Source organism: Papio anubis, chromosome 20 (genome assembly GCF_008728515.1).
Source record: "Papio anubis isolate 15944 chromosome 20, Panubis1.0, whole genome shotgun sequence".
Taxonomy (NCBI): Eukaryota; Metazoa; Chordata; class Mammalia; order Primates; family Cercopithecidae; genus Papio; species Papio anubis.
The window spans coordinates 1,743,937-1,766,749 of NC_044995.1; the positions used below are offsets into that span (position 1 = coordinate 1,743,937).

Here is a 22,813-nt window from a genome sequence, read left to right on the forward strand (position 1 = left end):
GTGAAAATTAAATAGATTATATTTTGTAAAGCTCTGGAAATCAGGCCTTGCATATAGTAAGCGCTCTGTAAGCGTTGATAAATAAAATTACATGGGCTTGTTTATTCCATTAATAAAGCTTTTTATATTAAAGGATTTTCCTTTTTTTTTTTTTTTTTAAATGTAGCACTTTTAGGGCCGGACATGGTGGCTCACGCCTGTAATCCCAGTACTTTGGGAGGCCGAGGCGGGCGGATCACTTGAGGTCAGGAGGTCGAGACCAGCCTGGCCAACATGAAACCCTGTCTCTACTAAAAATACAAAAATTAGGTGGGCGTCGTGGCGGGCGCCTGTAATCCCAGCTACTCGGGAGGCTGAGACAGGAGAATGGCTTGAACTCGGGAAGGAGAGGTTGCAGTGAGCCGAGATCGCACTGGACTCCAGCCTGGGCAACAGAGGGAGACTCCGTCTCAAAAAAAAAAAAAAAAAAAAGTACTTTTAATGCATTCAATCTGATTTTTAGATGTTAGTGGCTTGAAACAACAGCAACAACTTTTCTTTAAGCACTGTGGGGCTGCCAAATCGAGTGCATGGGCTGTCATTATAAACCGTGGTGTGTAAGGGACTTTTGATATTACTTGAGGAGACACAGGAAAGACAAGGTGGGGGGCAGTGAATTCCTGATACCCGTACTTCAAATTAATGTCTTTAACACCTATGCAGTGTTCCAGGTCTTTTCAATCTTAAATTTGTGAACTGGCGGCACCTGGAGAACAAGGACAGTTGGGCTCACGCTGGATCCCCCAAACCCCTTGGGAACCCATCAGCTCTGATTTACCCTTCGACTCTCAGCTTGAAGTCACCTTCTCAGGGTAGTCTCCCAGATTTGGCCTAATACCTCGTTCTTTAATAATAAAAATGAGTACTTTGTACCAAGCAACAGTCTTTTAAAAATTTTTTATTTTGAGACAGAGTCTGGGATTACAGCTGGGATTACAAGCTTGTGCCGCCATGCCCCACTCATTTTTTTTTTTTTTTCTTCAAGACAGAGTCTTGTTCTGTTACCCAGGCTGGAGTGCAGTGGTGCAATCTCAGCTCACTACAACCTCCACCTCCCGGGTTCAACCGATTCTTCTACCTCAGCCTCCTGAGTAGCTGGGACTACAGGCGCCACACCTGGCTAATTTTTGTATTTTTAGTAGAGACAGGGTTTCACCTGTTCGGACGAGGCTGGTCTGGAACTCCTGGCCTCAAGCTGTCACCCATCTCAGCCTCCCAAAGCCTGGCCACAACTTTTTTTTTTTTTTTTTTTTTTTGAGATGGAGTCTCACTCTGGCATCCAGGCTGGAGTGCAATGCCGTGGTCTCGGCTCACTGCAACCTGCACCTCACAGGTTCAAGCGATTCTCCTGCCTCAGCCTCCCAAGTAGCTAGGACTACAGTTGCCTGCCACCACACCTGGCAAATTTTTGTATTTTTAATAGAGATGGGGTTTCACTATGTTGGCCAGGCTAGTCAACATTCTTTTTATTTGTTTTTTTTGTGGATTTTTTTTTTTTTTTGAGACAGGGTCTTGCTCTGTTGCCCAGGCTGGAGTGCAGTGGAACAATCAGGGCTCACTGCAGCCTCAACTTCCTGGACTCAAGCAATCCTCCTGAGCAACTGGAACTACATGACCTCACCATGACACTTGGTCAGTTTTTTTTTATCTTTTGGTGGAGATGGAATCTTGCTGTGTTGCCCAGGGTGGTCTCAAACTCCTGACCTCAAGCAAGCCTCCTGCCTCAGCCTCCCAAAACGCTGAGTTTACAGGCATGAGCCACCATACCTGGACATGCCAGGCAGCAGTTTAAAAGCACTTTAGACCCATTAACTCACTGAATCCTCACAACCTTATGAGTAAGTTATAAGGTACAGAAAGGTTACACAGCTAGTAAGTAGCAGGTTTGAGATATAAACCCAGACAGCTGGGTCACGTTACTACACATAACATTTCTTCAGGGTTCAGGGTTTGCAGTTCTGTGTTGGATCCCAGCACTTTGGGAGACTGAGGAAGAAAGATCACTTGAGTCCAGGAGTTCAAGCCTTCAGTGAGCTATGATTGTGCCACTGCACTCCAGCCTGGGCCACAGGGCCAGACCCTGTCTCTAAAAAGATTAAATGAAGTTCTGTGTTGATATCACCATTTTGTGTGTGAGCCCTCTGATGGCAGGGGACTCTGGCTAGTTCCAAAGTCTGGCAAATGGCCCACAATTAAAACTTGTTAATAAATAAAAATGAACGAGTCAGCCAGGCGCAGTAGCTCAGGCCTGTAATCCCAGCACTTTGGAAGGCTGAGGTGGGTGGATTGCTTGAGACCAGGAGTTTGAAACCAGCCTGGACAACATGGCGAAACCCTGTCTCTACAAAAAAATACAAAAATCATCCAGGCATAGTGGTGCACGCCTGTAATCCCAACTACTTGGAAGGCTGAAGCAGGAGAATCACTTGAACCCGGAAGAGCCAAGATCGCACCACTGCACTCCAGCCTGGATGAAAGGAGGAGACTCCGTCTCAAAAAAAAAAAAAAAAAGAATCCAATGCTAAACAAGGGGGTGGTAGGCACTGGGGACATGGTAGCCAGAGACAAAGTCGTTGTCCTTCTAGCCTTCTTTGAGATGCTAGCTCAGATGTCCCCTCTTCCAGGAGGCCTTCTCTGATGCCACAGGCTGGGTCAGCTGCTTCTTCCAGGCTCCCACAGTCCCTTTAGGTCTCCCGGCCAAGCCCTGGCCACCTTGGGTGGTCCATATCTGGTGATAGGTCTTTCCCATCGGACTGCGAGGCCCCTGAGGGCAGGGCCAGGGCTGTCTCAGTCATCGTAGACATCTCTAGCACGGATCCAGGCACAAGGCAGGGGCCCAGGCATTGTTTTACTGCATGAACGGAACCATCAAGGGGTGCATTCCCAGCTCTGCAATTTTTTCCAGTGCGCAAGAGGGCGGACGGTAGTTGAGCAAGTCAACCACAGGAAGCGGGCTTCCCTGGGGGCAGCCGCCTCCGCGCACCCGGCTAGCCTCCACTCCAGGATAAATAAACAAACGAGTAAACAATTAACCGACACAGAGAAGTGCCGACTGCCGGCTTGGGTAGCTGTCAAGATTTCCCAAGCATCGCCCTAGGGGCCCGAATGTCTGGAGGTCACATCAACGGGAGAGCCGTCGGGGTTGGTTGATAAGAGGCGGGCGTGGGATTCCGGACCTGCATTGGAAACCTGCACAGGCAGAAAAATGCACAAAAGGATTTTGTAAAGAGGGTGGGACGCTGGGGTATACACTGTCTTCATTTCTGAGAGTCTGAAGAAACAGAGAGGGTGGGGACCAGGTCTGCGTGTGACGGAGGAGTCAGTGGGTCCACAGCGCCGCCTGCAAACCGAACCGGGGGAGCTGCAGCCGGAGAACGCCGCGGGGCTGGCGGAGCGGTGGACTCTTCAGCCATTGGTTCAAGAGCAGCCAATCACGAGGCAGGAACAGGAGGCGGGGATGCTCGGATTCACCGCGGAATCGCAGTGCCTGGGCCCCTTGCTTAGTAGATACGCACTAAATATCTACTGCATGAATGCATAATAAACATCTATATTTAAAAAAAAAAAATGTGAGACAAGCTCCGTCGCCCAGGCTGGAGCGCAGTGCTGCAATCACAGCTTACTGCAAGCTCCTCCTTCCCGGCTGAAGGGATCCTCCCACCTCAGCCTGCACAGTATCTGGGACTATAGGCGTGTGCCAGTGCACCCGGCTAATTTTTATATTTTTTGTAGAGACAGGGCCTCGCCATGTTGCCCCGGCTGGTCTCGAACTCCTGGACTGAAGTAATCCGCTCACCTCGGCCTCCCAAAGTGCTGGGATTACAGGAGTGAGCCACCGCGACCAGCCAACCTCTCTGTTTTTTGTTTTTGTTTTTTTCTTGAGACAGTCTCTCTCTGTCACCCAGACTGTAGTGCAGTAGTGTGATCTCCGCTCACTGCAACCTCTGCCTCCCGGATTCAAGCGATTCTCGTGCCTCAGCCTCCCAAACAGCTGGGACTACAGGCGCGCGCCACCACGCCTGGCTGATTTTTTGTATGTTTATTAGAGACGGGGTTTTGTCATATTGCCTAGGGTGGTCTCAAACTCTTGAGCTCAGGCAATCCACCTGCCCCGGCCTCCCAAAGTGCTAGGATGACGGGCGTGAGCCACCACGCCCCGCCACAACCTCTCTATTTTAATAAACGTTTAAAGTTGAGGCCGGGCGCGCTGACTCGCCACTGTAATTCCAGCACATTAGGAGGCTAACGGAGGAGGATCACTTGAGGCCAGGAGGAGTTCCAGACCCTGTCTAGCAAAATAAATAAATAAATAATTGTTCTTTCAGGACTTATCTTTTCTATGTCTGTGCCACGTAGCCCCAAACAGACTCGAAACCACTCAAGCCATGAGACTCCTCAGGGTAGAGACAAAGTTGTTTTGATCTTCTCCCTACCTGTGTTCTTCTGTCCAGCACTCTGCCCCATCCTGGACACTAATCCGTAATCCTTGCTTGGTTAATTTCCACTCCTTTTTTTTTTTTTTTTGAAAAGGAAGCTTACTCTGTCACAGAGGCTGGAGTGCAGTGGCGCCATCTCGGCTGTCGGCAACCTCTGCTTCCTAGGTTCAAGCGATTCTCCTGCCTCAGCCTCCCAAGTAACTGGGATTACAGGCGCACACCACCACGCCCAGCTAATTTTTGTATTTTTAGTAGAGATGGGCTTTCACCATGTTGTCCAGGCTGGTGTCAAACTCCTGACCTCAAGTGATCCGCCCACCTTGGCCTCTCAAAGTGCTGGGATTAGAGGCATGAGCCGCTGCGCTTGTTTTTTTTTTTTTTTTTTTTTGGGTTTTTTTTCCGAGACAGAGTCTTACTCCGTTGCCCAGGCTGGAGTGCAGTGGCACGATCTTGGCTCACTGCAACCTCCATCTCCCAGGTTCAAGTGATTCTCCTGCCTCCTGAGTAGCTGGGATTACAGGCATGCACCACCATGCCCGGCTCCACTCGTCCTTGTGATCTCAGCTCAAATGTCACCCTGTCTAGGAAGCTGTCACTAACTCTTCAACTTGGCTAGCTACCCATTATGAGCAGCTGTGGCAGCCAGCCTCCACGATGGACCCCAGTGAGTCTCACCTGGTATTTGCATTGCCTCCTGCATTGGACAGGGCTGATTAGGTACCAATAGAACGTTGTGGAAATGACAGTGTCATAAAAGATCTGAGGCAAGGTCATAAAAGACATAGCAGCTTCCACCATGCTCTTTCTTAGATCACTCATTCTTTGGGAAAACAGCTGCCATGTGAGGACATTCATATGTCCTTGTGGACAGATCCACGTGGAGAGCAACTGAGACCTCTGGCCAATAGCCAGCATTCGTTTACCAACCGCAGGAGCGAGCCACCTGGAACACAGGTGCTTCAGCTCCAGTCAAGCGTTTACATGCCAGCCTGGAAAATGTAGCAAGACTTCTTTCCAAAAAATTTAAAAATTAGCTGGGCATGGTGGTGCGTGCCTGTAGTTCCCACTACTCAGAAGGCTGAGGTGGGAGGATTGTTTAAGCCCTGGAGGTTGAAGCTGCAGTGAGCTGTGATTGCACCACTGCATGCCAGTATGGCTTATAGTGCAAGACACTGTCTCAGAACAGAAAAAAAGAAAAAAAAGATAGTGTTCTCGTGACTGTAGCACTGGCTAATATCTCTCTTTTTTTTTTTTTTTTTTAGATGGAGTCTCGCTTCATAGCCCAGGCTGGAGTGCCATGGTGCGGTCTTGGCTCACTGCAACCTCTGCCTCCTGGGTTCAAGCAGTTCTCCTGTTCTGCCTTCCTAGTAGCTGGGACTACAGTTGCACACCACTATGCCTGGCTAATTTTTGTATTTTTAGTAGAGATGGAGTTTTACCATATTGATCAAGCTGGTCTCGAACTCCTCACCTCAGGTGATCCACCCGTCTCTGCCTTTCAAAGTGCTGGGATTATGGGTGTGAGCCACCGCCCCTGGCCTTCTTTTATTTATTTATTTATTTTTTTAATTTTTTGGAGACAAAGTCTTGCTCTTGTCGCCCCCGACTGGAGAGCGATGGCATGATCTCGGTTCACTGCAACCTCCGCCTCCTGGGTTCAAGTGATTCTCCTGCCTCAGTCTCCCGAGTAGCTGGAATTACAGGCACCTGCCACCATACCCGGCTAATTTTTTAAAAAGTATTTTTAGTAGAGACAGGGTTTCATCATGTTGGCCAGGCTGGTCTTAAACTCCTGACCTTTGGTGATTTGACCACCTTGGCCTCCAAAAGTGCTGGGATTACAGGCATGAGCCACCGTGCCCGGCCTTTTTTTATTTTCTTTTGAGACAGAATTTCACTCTGTTGCCCAGGCTGGAGTGAAGTGGCACACTCTCAGCTCACAACAACTTCTACCTCCCGGGTTCAAGTGATTCTCGTGCCTCAGCCTCCCAAGTAGCTGGGAGTACAGTCACAAGCTACCATGCCCAGCTAATTTTTGTACTTTTAGTAGAGATGGGGTTTCACCATGTTGGCCAGACTGCTCTTGAACTCCCAACCTCAGGTGATCCACCCACCTCAGCCTCCCAAAGTGCTGGGATTACAGGGATGACCACTGCGCCTGGCCTTAACATTTATTTGTGTTATGTCATTTAAGTCCATTTTTCCTGTTATACTGTGAATGCTGTGAGGGTGGGGGCTGTGTCTGTTTTCTTGCTGCAAATGCATTCATTCATTCAACAAATGTTTATTGAACACCAGACTTGTGCCAAGTATGAAGTTGAGCACTGGAGATCAGGACTGGGACTAAGGGGAGGCGAGGGCACAAAATTGAATGAGGCACATGTTCTCAGTCCTGTGTAAGAGAGGAATTGGCATGTAAGAGTGAGGTCCTTTTAAAATTTTGCAAGCTGGACACTTTGCTTATGTCATCCTAGTATCAACCCTGTTGGAGACAAAAAAGTACATAAGACAGAAATGATCTCTGGCCTCTTTTTGCCCCTGTAATATTCAACAACAATGTGTTGGTAATTCTGCCAGTACTATACCTTAAATTTACATAATTCCATAATACACTCTATTTTATTTATTTAATTAATTTTTTTTTTTTTTTTTGAAACAGAGTCTCTCTCTGTCCCCCAGGCTGGAGTGCAGTGGCAAAATCTCGGCTCACCACAACCTCCACCTCCAGGGTTCAAGCACTTCTCTTGCCTCAGCCTCCCGAGTAGCTGGTACTACAGGCATGTGCTACCAAGCCTGGCCAATTTTTGTATTTTTAGTAGAGATGCTGTTTCGCCATGTTGGACAGGCTGGTCTCGAACTCCTGACCTCAGGTTATCTGCCCGTCTTGGCCTCCCAAAGTGCTGGGATTACTGGAGTGAGCCACCACGCCTGGCCTGCTTTGTTCTTATTAGGGCCAATCTCCCCTCAGTACTAATAGTAATAACTTTATTGACTGCTTACCATCTGTCATCATGTTCTAGGTAATGAAGATACAGTTTATCAGACAGGGTCCCTGCCCTCAACAACTCACTACCTAATGAGAGATCTAGACAAACATACACTACATACTCATAGGACAAATGAAATAATTTTTAAAATGTAATAAAGGCCATTTTAAAAAACCAAACTAGGTTGGGCATGGTGACTCATGCCTGTAATCTCAATACTTTGAGAGGTGGAAGAGGAAGGATCGCTTGAACTCAGGAGTTCAAGAGCAGCCTAGGCAACATAGCAAGAACCTGTCTCTACAAAAGGTACCAAAAAATAGCCAGGTGTGACGGCATGTGTATGTAGTCTCAGCAACTCGGGAGGCTGAAGCCGGGGGATCGCTTGGGCCCAGCAGGTTGAGGCTGCAGTGAGCTGAGATCATGCCGCTGTACTACAGCCTGGGTGACCAAGGGAGACCCTCTTTCAGGAAAAAAACAAAGACAAAAGCAAAACACACCAAAAAAACTAAACTAACTGCTGACCTGGAGTTTTTGCTTTTTTTTTTTTTGACAGAGTTTTGCTCTTGTCACTCCAGCTAGAGTGTAATGGTATGATCTTGGCTCACTGCAACCTTTGCCTCCCGGGTTCAAGCAATTCTCCTGCCTCAGTTTCCTGAGTAGCTGGGATTACAGGCACCTTCCATCACACCCAGCTAATTTTTGTATTTTTAGTGGAAACAGGGTTTCACCATTTTGGCCACACTGGTCTCGAACTCCTGACCTCAGGTGATCCACCCACCTTAGCCTCTCAAAGTGCTGAGATTACAGGCGTGAGCCACCACACCCCGGCCAACCTAGAGATTTTTTTTTTTTTTTTTTTGGAGTCTTTATTGCCCAAGCTGGGGTGCAGTGGTGAGATCTGGGCTCACTGCAACCTCTGCCTCCTGAATTCAAGTGATTCTCCTGCCTCAGCCTCCTGAGTAGCTGGGATTGTAGGTGCGCACCACCATGCCCGGCTAATTTTTTGTATTTTTAATAGAGATGGGGGTTTCACCATGCTGGTCAGGTTGGTCTCTCGAACTCCCGACCAAGTGATCCGCCCGCCTCGGACTCCCAAACTGCTGGGATTACAGGGGTGAGCCACCGCGCCCGGCCGGTTCAAATGCATGCTCTTAAACTGTTGTCTCCCGAGAGACACATGCAACATGTTTTAAGCAAAGCACTGGCTTGGTGTGGTGGTGGCTCATGCCTGTAATCTTGGTGATTTGGGAGGCTGAGGGTCGCTTGAACTGAGTTCGAGATCAACCTAGGCAATATATCTAGACCCGTCTCTATTTAAAAAAAAAATTGAAGAAATCACTGAATGAGGAATGGAAAGACATTTTCTAGCTCCCCAGGACAGTTTTTCAAAATCTAAAACTACTATTCCCAGCATGCCCTTCTCTCTGGGGTTGGGGCGGGGGGGGGGGGGGGTGCCTAAGAGAACTACATTTCCCTGAATGCAACGCCTGCACCGCTGGTTCTTCAGCATCTTGGGAACTGTAGTCCTCTGTAAAGATGTTTGTCCACAAATCCCAGCATGCACTTGGAATCTGACTCGTTTGGTAGGAAAAGGACTGGCTGTGACTCTTCACCCATCTTCACCCAGGCTGGCCCCATTGGTGAAACTACAACTCCCAGGGGTCTGTGCGCGAGAGGGAAGGCGGGTTTTTCTACCGGAAGTCCGCTCTAGCTCTGGGCCCTACAACTGCACCCTGAGCCGGAGCTGCCCAGTCGCCGCGGGACCGGGGCCGCTGGGGTCCGGAAGGGGGTCGCCATGGTAACGGGGGCTCGCTACGCCTGGGACTGGCGGAGGGGGGTCCACGCGTAAATAGCCGAGGCTCGATCGGGCGCTGACAAGCCCCTTCTCTGCTGCGGATGGTCTGGGTCGGGCGCGGGCTCCGGGGATTGGGGCCAGGGCCGGGAAGGAGGGCACAGGGCGGTGATTCTGCGCGCGGGGGTTACCAGGGGTCTCGCGGCGACGGGCATTGGGGTGGTGTTCCAAGGGGAAAGGGCCGTGCAGGTGGGAGACATTGTAGATAGTTGGAAGCTTTGAAACGGGAGGAAACTCGTGAGACACAATCTTGGGGGTAGCGAGAAGGCATTGGAGGTGGGGAGGGGGCGTCCCAAAGAGGAAGGCGCTCTGGAAGTGTGGCGGGAGCGCTGGGACAAGAACGCGAGACCTTGGAAAAGGGGAGGGAGGTTTTCTTGGTGGGTGGAGTCTCTAGAGACAAGGATCTGATTGCAGGTGGAGAGGGGATGTTGAAACAGGGGCAGGAGACTGCCTATGAGAGAGGGATCATCTCAAGGAGAAGAGACCTGGCACAGGAAACCAAAAGGAGGCAACTGTAGGGAATGAGACTTAAGCGTCTGGGAGAGCTCTGTAAAAGGAGAGAGGGCCTGGAGGTAAGATAGACACTCGGAATGAATGGGGAGCAATTGAATAGCAATTGAATAGGTCTTTCCAAAAAGAGAGATCTTGTGGGGTGGGGAGTAGGCTTGAAAGTGTGAGATCTGGGGAGGAATCTTTGTTGGGGCAAAGACTGAACATTGGATTTAGGAGTGCCCCTATCCCCCAGGTTGGGGCTTTGGATCTAGGAAAGGGTTCCTCGGGCTGGAAGTTGGGAAAGAAAACGAATGGGAAAGGGTGTCAGAGTCGGGGCGGAGTCTCCTCCAGGAACAGGGTCCTTGGAGGCAAAATGTGACCTTTTGAAGAAGGGAGAAAACCTGGGAGTGGGACAAGGGATGTCACCAATAAAAAGCCCATTGAGGCCCCAAGGAGGGGAACTAAGACCGAGAAAGTGGAGGTCAAAAGGGAACAACTCCAGATAAGGGGGATTGGAGACAGGGAAGGTTGGGGGGCATCTAGGAGGGACGGCAGAGGCGTGAGGATGCAGGGATTCAGGACGGAGGGGACTTGAGATTCCGATTGGGAAGAAAACAGGGAGAGGTATACAAGGGAATTTGGGAGCAAGAGGCAGAGCGTTTTGTCAACTCTGTGGGTTTGCTTCTAGTTCTCCTAACTCTGTGCATATGTCTCGGGCTTGGCTCCCAGGCTGTGGCTGCCTGGTGTAGGTCCCCCAACATCCCTTCCTGCCCGGGACCCCTCCCCTGCTAGGAAGTGGTTTTCCCTGGCTCAGCAGAAGGAGTTCTTGGAAGGAGAGTGTAACATCCTGTTGCAGTCCAGTTTGGTTGGTTGGGGGAGGGAGGATAGAGTGTGTGGAGAATGAGGCTTAGGAAAGAGAGTGGACTGTTTCCTAAGAGAAGACTCTCAGGCTGGGGCAGTGACTCATGCCTGTAATCCCAGCACTTTGGGAGGCTGAGGCAGGCTGGTCACATGAGGTCAAGAGTTTGAGACCAGCCTGGTCAACATGGTGAGACCTCCGTCTCTACTAGAAATACAAAAATTAGCCAGGCATGGTAGTGGACGCCTGTAATCCCAGCTACTTGGGAGGCTGAGGCAGGAGGATCGCTTGAACCCGGGAGGCAGAGGCTGCAGTGAGCCAAGACTGTGCCACTGCCTAGGCAACAGAGTGAGACTCTGTCTCAAAAAAAAAAAAAGAAAGAAAGAAAAGAGAAAAGGCCGGGCACAGTGGCTCATGCCTGTAATCCCAGCATTTTAGGAGGCTGAGGTGGGCAGATCACAAAGTCAGGAGTTCGAGACCAGCCTGACCAACATAGTGAAACCCCATCTCTACTAAAAATACAAAAATTAGCCGGGCATGGTGGCATGCGCCTGTAATCCCAGGTACTTAGGAGGCTGAGGCAGGAGAATCGCTTGAACCTGGGAGGCTGAGGTTGCAGTGAGCTGAGACAGTGCCATTGCACTCTAGCCTAGGCGACAGAGTGAGACTCTGTCTCAAAAAAAAAAAAAAAGAAAGAAAGAAAAAGACAGGACTAGAGGGCTCTCTTTCCTAAGACAGAAGGCTACCACAAGTTGGGGTCAGAGGGTTCAGAGCAAAGCCTTTGGACTCCCACCTCTGCTTTCTGGCTGTGAGACTTCTTTTCCTTGAATCTCAGTTTCCTCATCTATAAAATGGGCATAAGCATGCCTGTCTCAGACAGAAGTGGACCCAGAGCTTCTAGCGGATTAAGCTTGGGCCATGATTTTCTGAAAATCACATAATGGAAAATATAATGCTGTTAAGAGCTGGTACTTATATAACATTTAGTACGTACCAGTCACTGTACTACACTTCTACGTTTTTGTTTTTTTGAGACAGCGTCTCGCTCTGTCGCCCAGGCTGGAGTGCAATGGCGCAATCTCAGCTTACTGCAACCTCTGCCTCCTGGTTTCAAGCGATTCTCATGCCTCAGCCTCCTGAGTAGCTGGGATTGCAGCCACCCCCCCGCATCACACCTGGCTAATTTTTGTATTTTTAGTACAGATGGGTTTCTCCATGTTGGCCAGGCTGGTCTCGAACTCCTGACCTCAAGTAATCTGCCCGCCTCGGCCTCCCAAAGTGCTGGGATTACAGGCGTGAGCCACCGTGGCCAGCCAGGAATATCCTCTACTCCTCACAGTAAAGTCAGGCACCAAAGTGGCACCAAAGTCAAGTCATGAAAGTGACAGACGCTTTGGAAAACAGTTTAGCAATTCCTGAGAAAGTTAAACATAGCGTTAGCCTATGACCCAGCAATCTCACGCCTAGGTAGATACCCAAGAGAAATGATACATCCACACAAACACTCACACACGAAAGTTCATAGCAATATTATTCATAATAGCCCCAAAGCAGAAACAACCCAGATGTCCGAAGTGCGGCCTTATCCATCCAACAGAGGAACACTCAGTCATGGAAAGGAACGCAGCTCTGCCATTTGCCACCCCACAGATGAGCCTGGAAAACGTCACGCTGAGTGAAGGAAGCCAGACACGAAAGCCACAGAGTGCACGATTCCACTCACATGCAATGTCCAGAACAGACACATCCACAGAGACAAAAGGAGACTCGTGGCTGCCAGGCGCTGGGGGGACGGACAGTGACTGCTGATGGGTGGGGAGGTTTTCGGGGGAGATGATGAAAATGTTCTGGAATTAGATAATAAATTAGATAGTGGTAATATTAGGTGGGGTGCGGTGGCTCACACCTGACCCAGCACTTTGGGAAGCTGAGGTGGTGGATCACTTGAAGCCAGGAGTTCAAGACCAGCCTGGACAACGTGGTGAAACCCCGTCTCTACTGAAAATGCAAAAAATTAGCTGGGCGTGGTGGTGGGCACCTGCAGTCCCAGCTACTTGGGAGGCTGAGGCAGGAGAGTCGCCTGAACCCAGGAGGTGGAGGTTGCAGTGAGGCAGGATCACACCACTGCACTCCAGCCTGGGCGACAGTGAGACTCTGTCTCAAAAAAAAAAAAAAAAAAAAAAGATAGTGGTGATTTTTACACAACTGTGAATATATACTAAGAGAATATACCAAAACCCATTTTAACTGTCTACATTTTAAGTGGATGGATTTTATAATGTGTGAATTACATTTCAATTTTATAAAAAGTTAGTAAGCAAAGAGGAAAAAAGAAGTGGCAGAGCTGAGACTTAGCCCAAAGGAGTCTGAACCTCAAACATTTGAGTATCTACCACCTCCTAGCCACTGGACTAAGTTTATAAACTTTTTTTTAACCTTTAAAAAAACCCTGGTTGGCTGGGCATGGTGGCCCATGCCTATAACCCCACACTTCGGGAGGCAGAGGCGGGTGGATCACCTGAGGTCAGGAGTTCGAGACTAGCCTGGCCAACATGGTGAAACCCCGTCTCTACCAAAAATACAAAAATTAGCCAGGTGTGGTGGCAGGTGCCGGTAATCCCAGCTACTCAGGACACTGAGGCAGGAGAATTGCTTCAACCCAGGAGGTGGAGGTTACAGTGAGCCAAGATTGCACCATTGCACTCCAGCCTGGCTGACAGAACGAAACACTAAACATTTAAAAATAACAAAAAACAATAATGAAAAACCACCCTGGCGAGATGAATCTTCTTGGGAGACTTGTTTTGCTGGTGAGGAAACTGAGGCCTAGAGAGGCAGACAAGGCTGGGCACGGTGGCTCATGCCTGTAATCCTAGCACTTTGGGAGGCTGACGTGGGAGAATTGCTTGAGCCCAGGAGTTTGAGACCAGCCAGGGCAACATAGCAAGACTCCATCTCTACAAAAAAAAAGAGGGAGAGAGACAAGAGGTGGTGGAGCCTGGGACTCGGGGCCCTGGAGCTGACTCCAGAGTTGACTTGTGGAAGGGAAGTCACTTCACAGGGGTGCTGGAGGGACCAGGGATGGAGCATGTGGCCAGGCTGGCCTGGCTTGGGTCTGGGGAGCAGCCGAGACTCCTGGAAGTCAGGCAGCAGGGAGGCCCTGAGCCCTATCTCTCCTCCGGGTGGACGGGTGGGGTCGTTGGGCAGCGCCCACCTGCCCTCCCTGCCTCTCTCACTTCCTCCTTCTCCTCCTGCTCTCCCCAGATCCGCTTTATCCTCATCCAGAACCGGGCAGGCAAGACGCGCCTGGCCAAGTGGTACATGCAGTTTGATGATGATGAGAAACAGAAGCTGATTGAGGAGGTGCACGCCGTGGTCACCGTCCGAGACGCCAAACACACCAACTTTGTGGAGGTGATGCCTGTTTCATGCCTCCTGCACCCCGCTGCTTCCTCATGCCCTACTTCCCCACTCCCTGCCCAGCCTCTAGTTGCAAGAACCCCTTGGACCCTCTATCCATCCTATATTCATTCACTCAACCTGCTTTGAGCTTGCTTGCTTCTTCCCTTCCTTTGTACTCTTCATTGTGAAAAATCATAAACATATAGATTAGTACAATGAAAGAAAAGTGTATTGGAGATTCATATACCTACTACCCAAATTTAATCAGTATTAATATTTTGCCTTTTTGTTTTGCACTATTATTATTAATTTTTTTTACCTAAGATTAAAAAAGAATTTTTTTTTTTGTGCCAAATAATTTTTTTTTTTTGCTGGTGCCTTTTTTTCAGACTTCCTATAGAATGTTCAAACACAGAAAAGTAGAGAGAATAGGCCAGGTGCAGTGGCTCATGCCTGTAATTCCAGCACTTTGGGAAGCTGAGGTGGGAGGATCGCTTGAGCCCAGGTGTTCAAGACCAGCCTGGGCAATGTAGCAAGACCTCATCTTTATTTTTTATTTCATGTTATTTTATTTATTAATTAATTAATTTTTTTTTGAGACAGAGTCTCACACTGTTGTCCAGGCTGGAATACAGTGGTGTGATCTCAGCTCACTGCAACCTCCACCTCCCAGGTTCAAGCAATTCTTCTGCCTACTTCCAAGTAGCTGGAATTACAGGTGCACGCCATCACACCCGGCTAATTTTGTATTTTTAGTAGAGACGGGGTTTCACCATATTGGCCAGGCTGGTCTCGAATTCCTGACCTCGTGATCCACCCTCCTCGGCCTCCCAAAGTGCCGGGATTACAGGCATGAGCCACTGTGCCTGGCCTTTTTTTTTTTTTTGAGACGGAGTCTGTCTCAGTCACCCAGGCTGGAGAGTGCAATGGAGGCAATCTTGGCTCACTGCAATCTCCTCTAGGGTTCAAGCTATTCTCTGCCTCAGCCTCCCTAGTAGCTGGGATTACAGGTGCTCGCCACCACGCCCTGCTAATTTTTGTATTTTTAGTAGAGATGGAGTTTCACCATGTTGGCCAGGCAGGTCTTGAACTCCTGATCTCAAGTGATCCACCCACCTTGGCCTCCCAAAGTGCTGGGATTACAGGTGTGAGCCACTGCGCCCAGCCCTCTTTAAAAAAAATTTTTTTGAAACAGGAACTCATTCTATCACCCAGGCGGCAGTGCAGTGGCACGAACATGGCTCACAGCGGCCTTAACTTCCTGGGTTTAAGCCGTCCTCCCACCTCAGCCTCTTGAGTAGCTGGGACTACAGGCTTGTGCTCTACCAAGCCCAGCTAATATTGGTATTTTTGGTAGCAACAGGGTCTCACCATGTTGCCCAGGCTGGTCTCAAACTCTTGAGCTCAAGTGACCTGCCTGCCTCGGCCTCCCAAAGTGCTGGGATTACAGGCATGAGCCACTGCGCCCAGCCCGGGTGCAGATTTCAATGGTTTGGTCAGGATGGCATTGCTGAAAAGGTGACACTGGGCCAAGACCTGAAGGACTTAAGAGGGAGGAAGGAACCAGCGTCTGAGAGGAACATTTCAAGCCAAGGGAACAGCAAGTACAAAGTCCCCGAGGCAGGAGAATGCTTAGGGCGTTCCAGGGATAGCAGGAATGCCAGCGAGGAAGGGGAAGAGATGAAAGAGAGAAGATAACAGGGTAATCTGTTGGTGCAGGGTTGCAGGGAAGACTTGGGCTCTTACTCTGAGTCAGATGGGAGCCGTAGAAAGGTTGATTTTGTTTTTTGGTGTTTTTTAGTGACACGATCTTGCTCTGTCTCCCAGGCTGGAGTACAGTGGTACAATTACAGCTCACTCTACCCTCCCAGGCTCAAGCAAGCCTCCTGCCTCAGCTTTCCAAGTGGCTGGGACTACAGGCATGCACCTCCATGCCCATCTAATTTTAAATTTTTTTTTTTCTTTTGAGATGGGTTCTCACTCTGTCACCTAGGCTGGAGTGCAGTGGCGCGATCTCAGCTCACTGCAACCTCCGCCTCTCGGGCTCAAGCAATTCTCCCACCTCAGCCTCCTGAGTAGCTGGGACCATTGGCATGTGCCACCAACGCCCTGCTAGTTTTTATACTTTTGGTAAAGACGGGGTTTCTCCATGTTGCCCAGGCTGGTCTCGAACTCCTGAGCTCAAGCAGTCCGCCCACTGTGGCTTTCCAAAGTGCTAGGATTGCAACCATGAGCAACCATGCCTGGCTAATTTTTAAATTTTTTGTAGAGATGCAGTCTTGCTATGTTGTCCAGGCTGGTCTTGAACCACGGAGGTTTTTGAGCAGAGCAGGGCCATGGGCCAACTTGAGGCTGCCCTATAGGGCAAGAGCAGAGCAGGAGACTGCTCGGAGAGAGGTGGCTACAGTCGTCCAGGTGGGGGATGCTGGTGACTGGACCAGCATGGAAGCCGTCGGGGTGGCCAGGAGCGTTTTGGAGGTGGACCCAGCTGAATGGCCAAGAACCCGGACATGGAATGTGAGAGAAGGCAGAGCCAGGGCGACAGTTAGGTTTCCCACTTGAGCCCCTGGGTAGGATGGAGCTGTCATTATCTGAGATGGGCAGATGGGAAGGGCAGGTGGAGGTGAAGATCAGGAGGGAGGTGTTGGGGGTCAGGCCCCGAGTATCGTCCACATCCCAGCAGAGATGTCCAGGAAGAAGTGACGAGTCAGGGTTCTTGGAGAGAGCTGAGTAGGATATGGAAACAGCATTTCTGCACGAAGAGGGACACCGAGGCCAAGGAACTCACCAGGGAAGTGAGGATAGACTGAGGAGAGCACCAGAGGGCCACATCTGCAGTCAGGGAGACGAGGAGGGAGAGGAGAACCAAGAGACTGGGTGTCCCAGAAGCCCGGAGGGGGAAAGGGTTGGATCTGCCTCTCCAGGAGGAGGTCACTGGTGTTCTCACAAGAGCAGCAGGTGGGAAGGGGGAGAGGAACTGGGTGTCGGGTGCTCTGGCTGTGTGGGCGCCTTGCTGCTGGGGTAGTGGCCGGTCCTGTGCTGAGGGCTGGGGCCCAGGAAGGGTCAGTGAGGCCCAGTGATACAGGAGCAGCCAGAAAGGCGGGCTGGGCAGATGAGAATGTGACAGAGGAGGCTGACGCTCAGCTCTTGAGTTCCTCCGTGCCTCCAGGATCCAGGCCTGCCCATTCATTCCACTGTTCCTTTGTGCATGTGTTCACCCAATGTTTCTGCATGCCTCCTCGTGATCAGCCCAGTACTGGGTTCACAGCGGCCACTGAGACAGCCTTGTGCTGCCTTCTTGGGACTCACAGCCCAGGAGGGAACACAAGCGTGTCCGTAGACAGTGACAACCAGAGTGGCCTGGGCTGGGATCCAGGAGCCTGGTTGGGGGAGGGCACCTGACCCAGCCTGGGGGTCTGGAGGGCTTCCTGGAGGGGACTTGTGAGTGAAGATCAAAGGGAGGAGTAGGCAGCTGGAAGATGCGGGCTATCCCTCTTGTTATTATTATTATTATTTGAGACAGAGTCTCACTCTGTATCCCAGGCTGGAGTGCAGTGGTGCAATCAAAGCTCACTGCCGCCTCCGCCTCCCAGGCTCAAGGGATCCTCCCACCTCAGACTCCTGAGTAGCTGGGACTACAGGTACCTTCCACCACGCCCAACTAATTTTTTGTATGTTTTGTGGAGATGGGGTCCTGATATGTTGCCTAGACTGCCCTTGAACTCCTGAGCTCAAGCCTTGGCCTCCAAAAGTGCTGGGATGATAGGCGTGAGGCCGGGCACCTGGCCATCTTCCAATCTCTCTCTCACTCGCACTGTCCCGCCTCTCACTTTCCCTTATTAGCAGCCCTGTGATGACATTGCTCCTGCCTGAACCATCTGGGATTATCGCCCCATCTCATGCTTCTTAACTTCATCATAAGTTAAGGGACTGCAGAGTCCCTTTTGCCATATAAGGTCCCATATTCACAGGGACTGGGATTAGGATGTGGACGTCTTTGGGGGCCATTATCCTGTGTCAGCCCTTTGCAGGGCGGCACGGAGGACACAGTGTGACAGCTCCAGCTTCCCTCACAGTCCAATGGGGAGACAGACCCATCCCCATACAGTGACGACTGGCAGTGGTCAGGCTGGGGCGGGGCAGGGCAGGGGTGGGGCAGTGACGTGGGGTGTTCAGAGGGGACACCTGCCCCAGCCTGCAGGATGAGAGAATGTGCTTCTGTGAGAGAATATAGCTGGAGGAGATACGGGGGTCTGCAGCAGATCCCTGAGAAGCCTCGAAATTTAAAACAGGAAGGGGAGGCTGGAAAGATGGAGCAGTAGCTGGAGGCGGAGGAGGGTGAGAGTCAGAAAAGCTGGATTGCAAGAAGAGAGGAGCACTGCTGATCAGTGTCAGGTCATTTACCTGTGGGTTATATGTAGGCCTTTCTGTAATCACACCAGAAGAACAGACTCAGGCCAGGCGCAGTGGCTCATGCCTGTAATCCCAGCCCTTTGGGAGGCAGAGGCATGTGGATCATCTGAGGTCAGGAGTTGGAGACCAGTCTGGCCAACATGGTGAAACCTCATCTCTACTGAAAATACAAAAATTAGCCAGGCATGGTGGTGCACACCTGTATTCCTAGCTACTCAGGAGGCTGAGATCGGAGAATCACTTGAACCTGGGAGGCGGAGGTTGCAGTGGGCTGAGATCGTGCCACTGCACTCCGGTTTGGGCAACAGAGTGAGACTCCGTCTCAAAAAAAACCAAAAAATCCCTGTAAACATGCTTGGAATATAGCAATGAACAAGAGATTGAGCTGAAAAAATGAGTAAAAAGCTATTAGCTGGGTGTGGTGGCACACCTGTAATCCCAGCTACTTAGGAGACTGAGGTAGGAGAATCGCTTGAACCCAGGAGGCGGAGATTGCAGTGTGCCGAGATCCCACCACTGCACTCCAGCCTGGCGTCGGAGCAAGACTCAAAAAAAAAGCCGAGGACTGATGCTGGCACTCATAGCTGCCAGCAGGTGGCGCCACACACACACCCCAGACCTACAGCTGCTGTTTTTGTGAGTTTTTTGAGACAGGGTATCTGCCTCCCAGGCTGGATCGCAGTGATGTGAACATGGCTCACAGCAGCCTTGACCTCCCAGGCTCAGGTCATCCTCCCACCTCAGCCTCCCGAGTAGCTGGGACCACAGGTACAGGCCACCATACCCAGCTACTTTTTATATTTTTGTATAGATGGGGTTTCACCATGTCGCCCAAGCTGGCCTGAAACTCCTGGGCTCAAGTGATCCTCTCGCTTGGCCTCCTGGAGTGCTGAGATTTTTTTTTTTTTTTTTGGTAATGGACCTCACATTGAGAACATATAGAACTGAACTGGGATTTTCAGGTTTTGGCCAAAGACATTGTACTTTGCAACCCAGTATGCATATATATGTATCTGTCTCTATCTACTTAACACATGCATAAAATTAGAATCCGTGTCCCTGATCCTGGCATATTTGTTCACGGTGTGTATCTGTGTTACTATGCTAACCATATATATCACATTTCAGTGAGGGCAGGACAAGGACCCAGGATCGTCTTGGTGACAGTGGTGACCCTCCTCCCCGCACTGCCTATCACAGGCCTGGCATAGAGTAGCTGCTCAGGAAGTATTTGTTAAATAATTGAGTTAATTAATTCCAGGCTAAGGAACGTGACTGTCTCCAGAGGTAGCAGGAAGTCACAGAAAGGAGTGGCAAGGTTGCATGGATGCTGTTGAACATGTCAGGCTCCCGCCCAGCCCTGGGCTTTTGCTATCTGCTTGGAACATTCCTGCCTATCCTCCAGGTCTCAGCTCCGATACCTGCTCCTCCAGGAAGCCCCCCCTGACTCCCCAGGATCAGAGGGAGTTAGGCCCCCTCTTTGGGTTCTCACAGCCCAGTCCTGTCCACTCTGGGGATGCCTGCCCCCACTGTACCACGAGCAGGGTTAGGGCTGTCTCGGTCACTGCTGTGACCCCAGCACAGGGCCAGGCGCAGAGCTGGGCCTTGGGACCACGTGTGGAGTGAAGGACTGAATGTTTTGGCCCCACCATATCTGGCACGTTGGGTCCCGGCAAGCTGCGTTGCTGACAGCCTCTCTGTTCTGCAGTTCCGGAACTTTAAGATCATCTACCGCCGCTATGCTGGCCTCTACTTCTGCATCTGTGTGGACGTCAATGACAACAACCTGGCTTACCTGGAGGCCATTCACAACTTCGTGGAGGTATGGCAGGAGGGGGAGGTGAGGTGGGGAGGCAGGCGGGCAGTCCTGGAGTGACCCCCGAGGATTGGGAACCCGCCCTGGTCCCTCCTGAGTCCTCCCCTCTGCGGTGGCTGGGACTCTCTCCATTTCTTTTCTTTCTTTTTTTTTTGAGACGGAGTCTTGCTCTGTCACCCAGGCTGGAGGGCAGTGGTGCAATCTTAACTCATTGTAGCCTCCACCTCCCAGGTTAAAGTGATTCTCCTGCCTCAGCCTCCTAAGTAGCTGGGATTACAGTCGCGTGCCACTATACCCAGCTAATTTTTGTATTTTTAGTAGAGATGGGGTTTCACCATGTTGACCAGGCTGCTCTTGTACTCCTAACCTCAAGTGATCCTTCTGCCTTAGCCTCCCAAAGTGCTAGGATTACAGGTGTGAGCCACCGCACCTGACCTTTTACCATCTCTTTGCATCGATCTTGGCTTTTGTTTCTCTCTGTGTGTGTCCTTGCCTCTCTCCCTATCACTGTCTCTCTCTCTCCCCTGCCTCCCCCTTGGTCTCTTTTTTTCGCTGTCTCTTTCTGATGACCTTGTTCTCATCCCTGTGCATGTGTGGCTCTCTCCCTGCCCATCTCTTACCATCTCTGCCTTCCTCTCCCAGGTCTTAAATGAATATTTCCACAATGTCTGTGAACTGGACCTGGTGTTCAATTTCTACAAGGTAGGCTCCTGGTGAAGAGGAGGCTGAAGGACCCGGAGGAGGGGGACAGAGGGGGACAGAGGGGGACCCGTGGTGCACTAGCCACCCAGAGCCTCTGCTGAGGTCTGTGTCCCAGCTCGAGGGGCATCAGAGCCCCAGCTTCCAGGGTCCGGGCCAGCATCCCAGAGGGCCTCCTCTCACCCCAGGGTCTCCCCTCACACAGGTTTACACGGTCGTGGACGAGATGTTCCTGGCCGGCGAAATCCGAGAGACCAGCCAGACGAAGGTGCTGAAACAGCTGCTGATGCTACAGTCCCTGGAGTGAGGGCAGACGAGCCCCACCCCGGCCCCGGCCCCGGCCCCTCCTGGACTCACCTGCTCGCTTCCCCTTTCCAGGCCCGTCGCCAACCCAGCAGTCCCTCCCTCAGCCGCCCAGGAGGAAGGGACCCAGCTGGGTCTGGGCCGCAAGGGAGGAGACTGCACCCCACTGCCTCTGGGCCCTGGCTGTGGGCAGAGGCCACTGTGTGTGTCCCGAGTAACCGTGCTGCTGTCGTGTGATGCCATGAGCGTGTGTGCGTGGAGCCCCCAATAAACCTGTGGTCCTGCCTGGCCTTGCCGTCTTGGAGCCCTTGCCTGTCTCCCCTGGGAACCAGATACCCAGGATGCCCTGCCTTCAGTCCATCAGTCAGTCAGTCAACAAACACCCCTCATTGTGCTGAGCAAGGTGAGACACCCGGGTGCTCTTCAGACCTGCTCCTGCCCACCAAGGGCCCCCAGGCTGGAAGGGGTGATAGGTTTAGATTCCAGGCACTTGTGACTAAAATAACAATCCTCAGCTAGTGCTGAATGGCACTCACCCTCTCCCAGGCATTCTTCTAATAATTGACGTGTCTTACCTTAAAGCTCACTAGATGATGAGCATGGGACTTTTTTTTTTTTTTTTTTTGAGACATGGTCTCACTCTATTGCTCAGGCTGGAGTGCAGTGGCAGGACCGTGGGTCACTACAACTTTGACCTCCTGGGCGCAGTTGATCCTCCCACCTCAGCCTCCCAAGTAGCTGGGACTACAGATGTGTACCACCACGCCTGGTTAATTTTTCTTTTTTGAGACGGAGTTTCACTCTTTTTGCCCAGGCTGGAGTGCAACGGCGCTAGCTTGGCTCACTGTAACCTCTGCCTCCCAGTTTCAAGTGATTCTCCCGCCTCAGCCTCCCAAGTAGCTGAGATTACAGGCGTGTGCCACCATGCCCAGATAATTTTTTGTATTTTTAGTAGAGATAAGGTTTCACCATGTTGGCCAGGCTGGTCTCAAACTCCTGACCTCAGGTGATCAGCCTGCCTCGTCCTGAGACGAGGGCTCTCCCTGTTGCCCAGGCTAGTCTGGAACTCCTGGCTCAAGCGATCTTCCTGCCTTGGCCTCCCAAAGTGTTGGGATTACAAGCATGAGCCATCCCATCCAGCCAAGGACAGGACTGTTATTATCTCCATTTTCCAAGTGAGATCATCAAGCCCAAGAACATTAAAAGATGACCAGGCCTGGCGCTGTGGCTCACGCCTGTAATCCCAGCACTTTGGGAGGCTGAGGCGGGTGGATCACGAGGTCAGGAGATCGAGACCATCCTGGCCAACATGGTGAAACCCTGTCTCTACTAAAAATACAAAAATTGGGCCGGGCGCTGTGGCTCACATCTGTAATCCCAACACTTTGGGAGGCCGAGGCGGGCGAATCACGAGGTCAGGAGATTGAGATCATCCTGGCCAACATGGTGAAATCCTGTCTCTACTAAAAATATAAAAATTAGGCTGGGCACTGTGGCTCACGCCTGTAATCCCAG

General features: G+C 51.0%; 1 protein-coding gene across 2 annotated transcripts; it reads left to right on the forward strand.

Moving 5' to 3' along the window:
• Positions 1-9,033: 9,033 nt before the first annotated feature.
• AP2S1 (adaptor related protein complex 2 subunit sigma 1) lies at positions 9,034-21,588 on the forward strand. 2 transcript variants are annotated; one of them, XM_003915769.4, is made up of 6 exons: positions 9,280-9,361; positions 9,729-9,886; positions 13,930-14,079; positions 20,189-20,302; positions 20,939-20,998; positions 21,201-21,588. In XM_003915769.4, exons 2-6 carry the CDS (start codon positions 9,836-9,838, stop codon positions 21,300-21,302), a joined length of 477 nt encoding a protein of 158 aa, XP_003915818.1. In that variant the 5' UTR covers positions 9,280-9,361; positions 9,729-9,835; the 3' UTR covers positions 21,303-21,588. The 2 variants fall into 2 exon arrangements, with proteins under 2 accessions (XP_003915817.1, XP_003915818.1); XM_003915768.2 differs by lacking the exons at positions 9,280-9,361; positions 9,729-9,886 and adding an exon at positions 9,034-9,260.
• The last annotated feature ends 1,225 nt before the right edge of the window (positions 21,589-22,813 follow it).

Bases quoted from the DNA above. Each gene is read 5' to 3' on its own strand.
- AP2S1 (XM_003915769.4), top strand. From the start codon at position 9,836: ATGAGACTTAAGCGTCTGGGAGAGCTCTGTAAAAGGAGAGAGGGCCTG. The intron at 20,303-20,938 runs GTATGGCAGGAG...TTCCTCTCCCAG, and splicing joins CCATTCACAACTTCGTGGAG to GTCTTAAATGAATATTTCCA. The intron at 20,999-21,200 runs GTAGGCTCCTGG...CCCCTCACACAG, and splicing joins TGGTGTTCAATTTCTACAAG to GTTTACACGGTCGTGGACGA.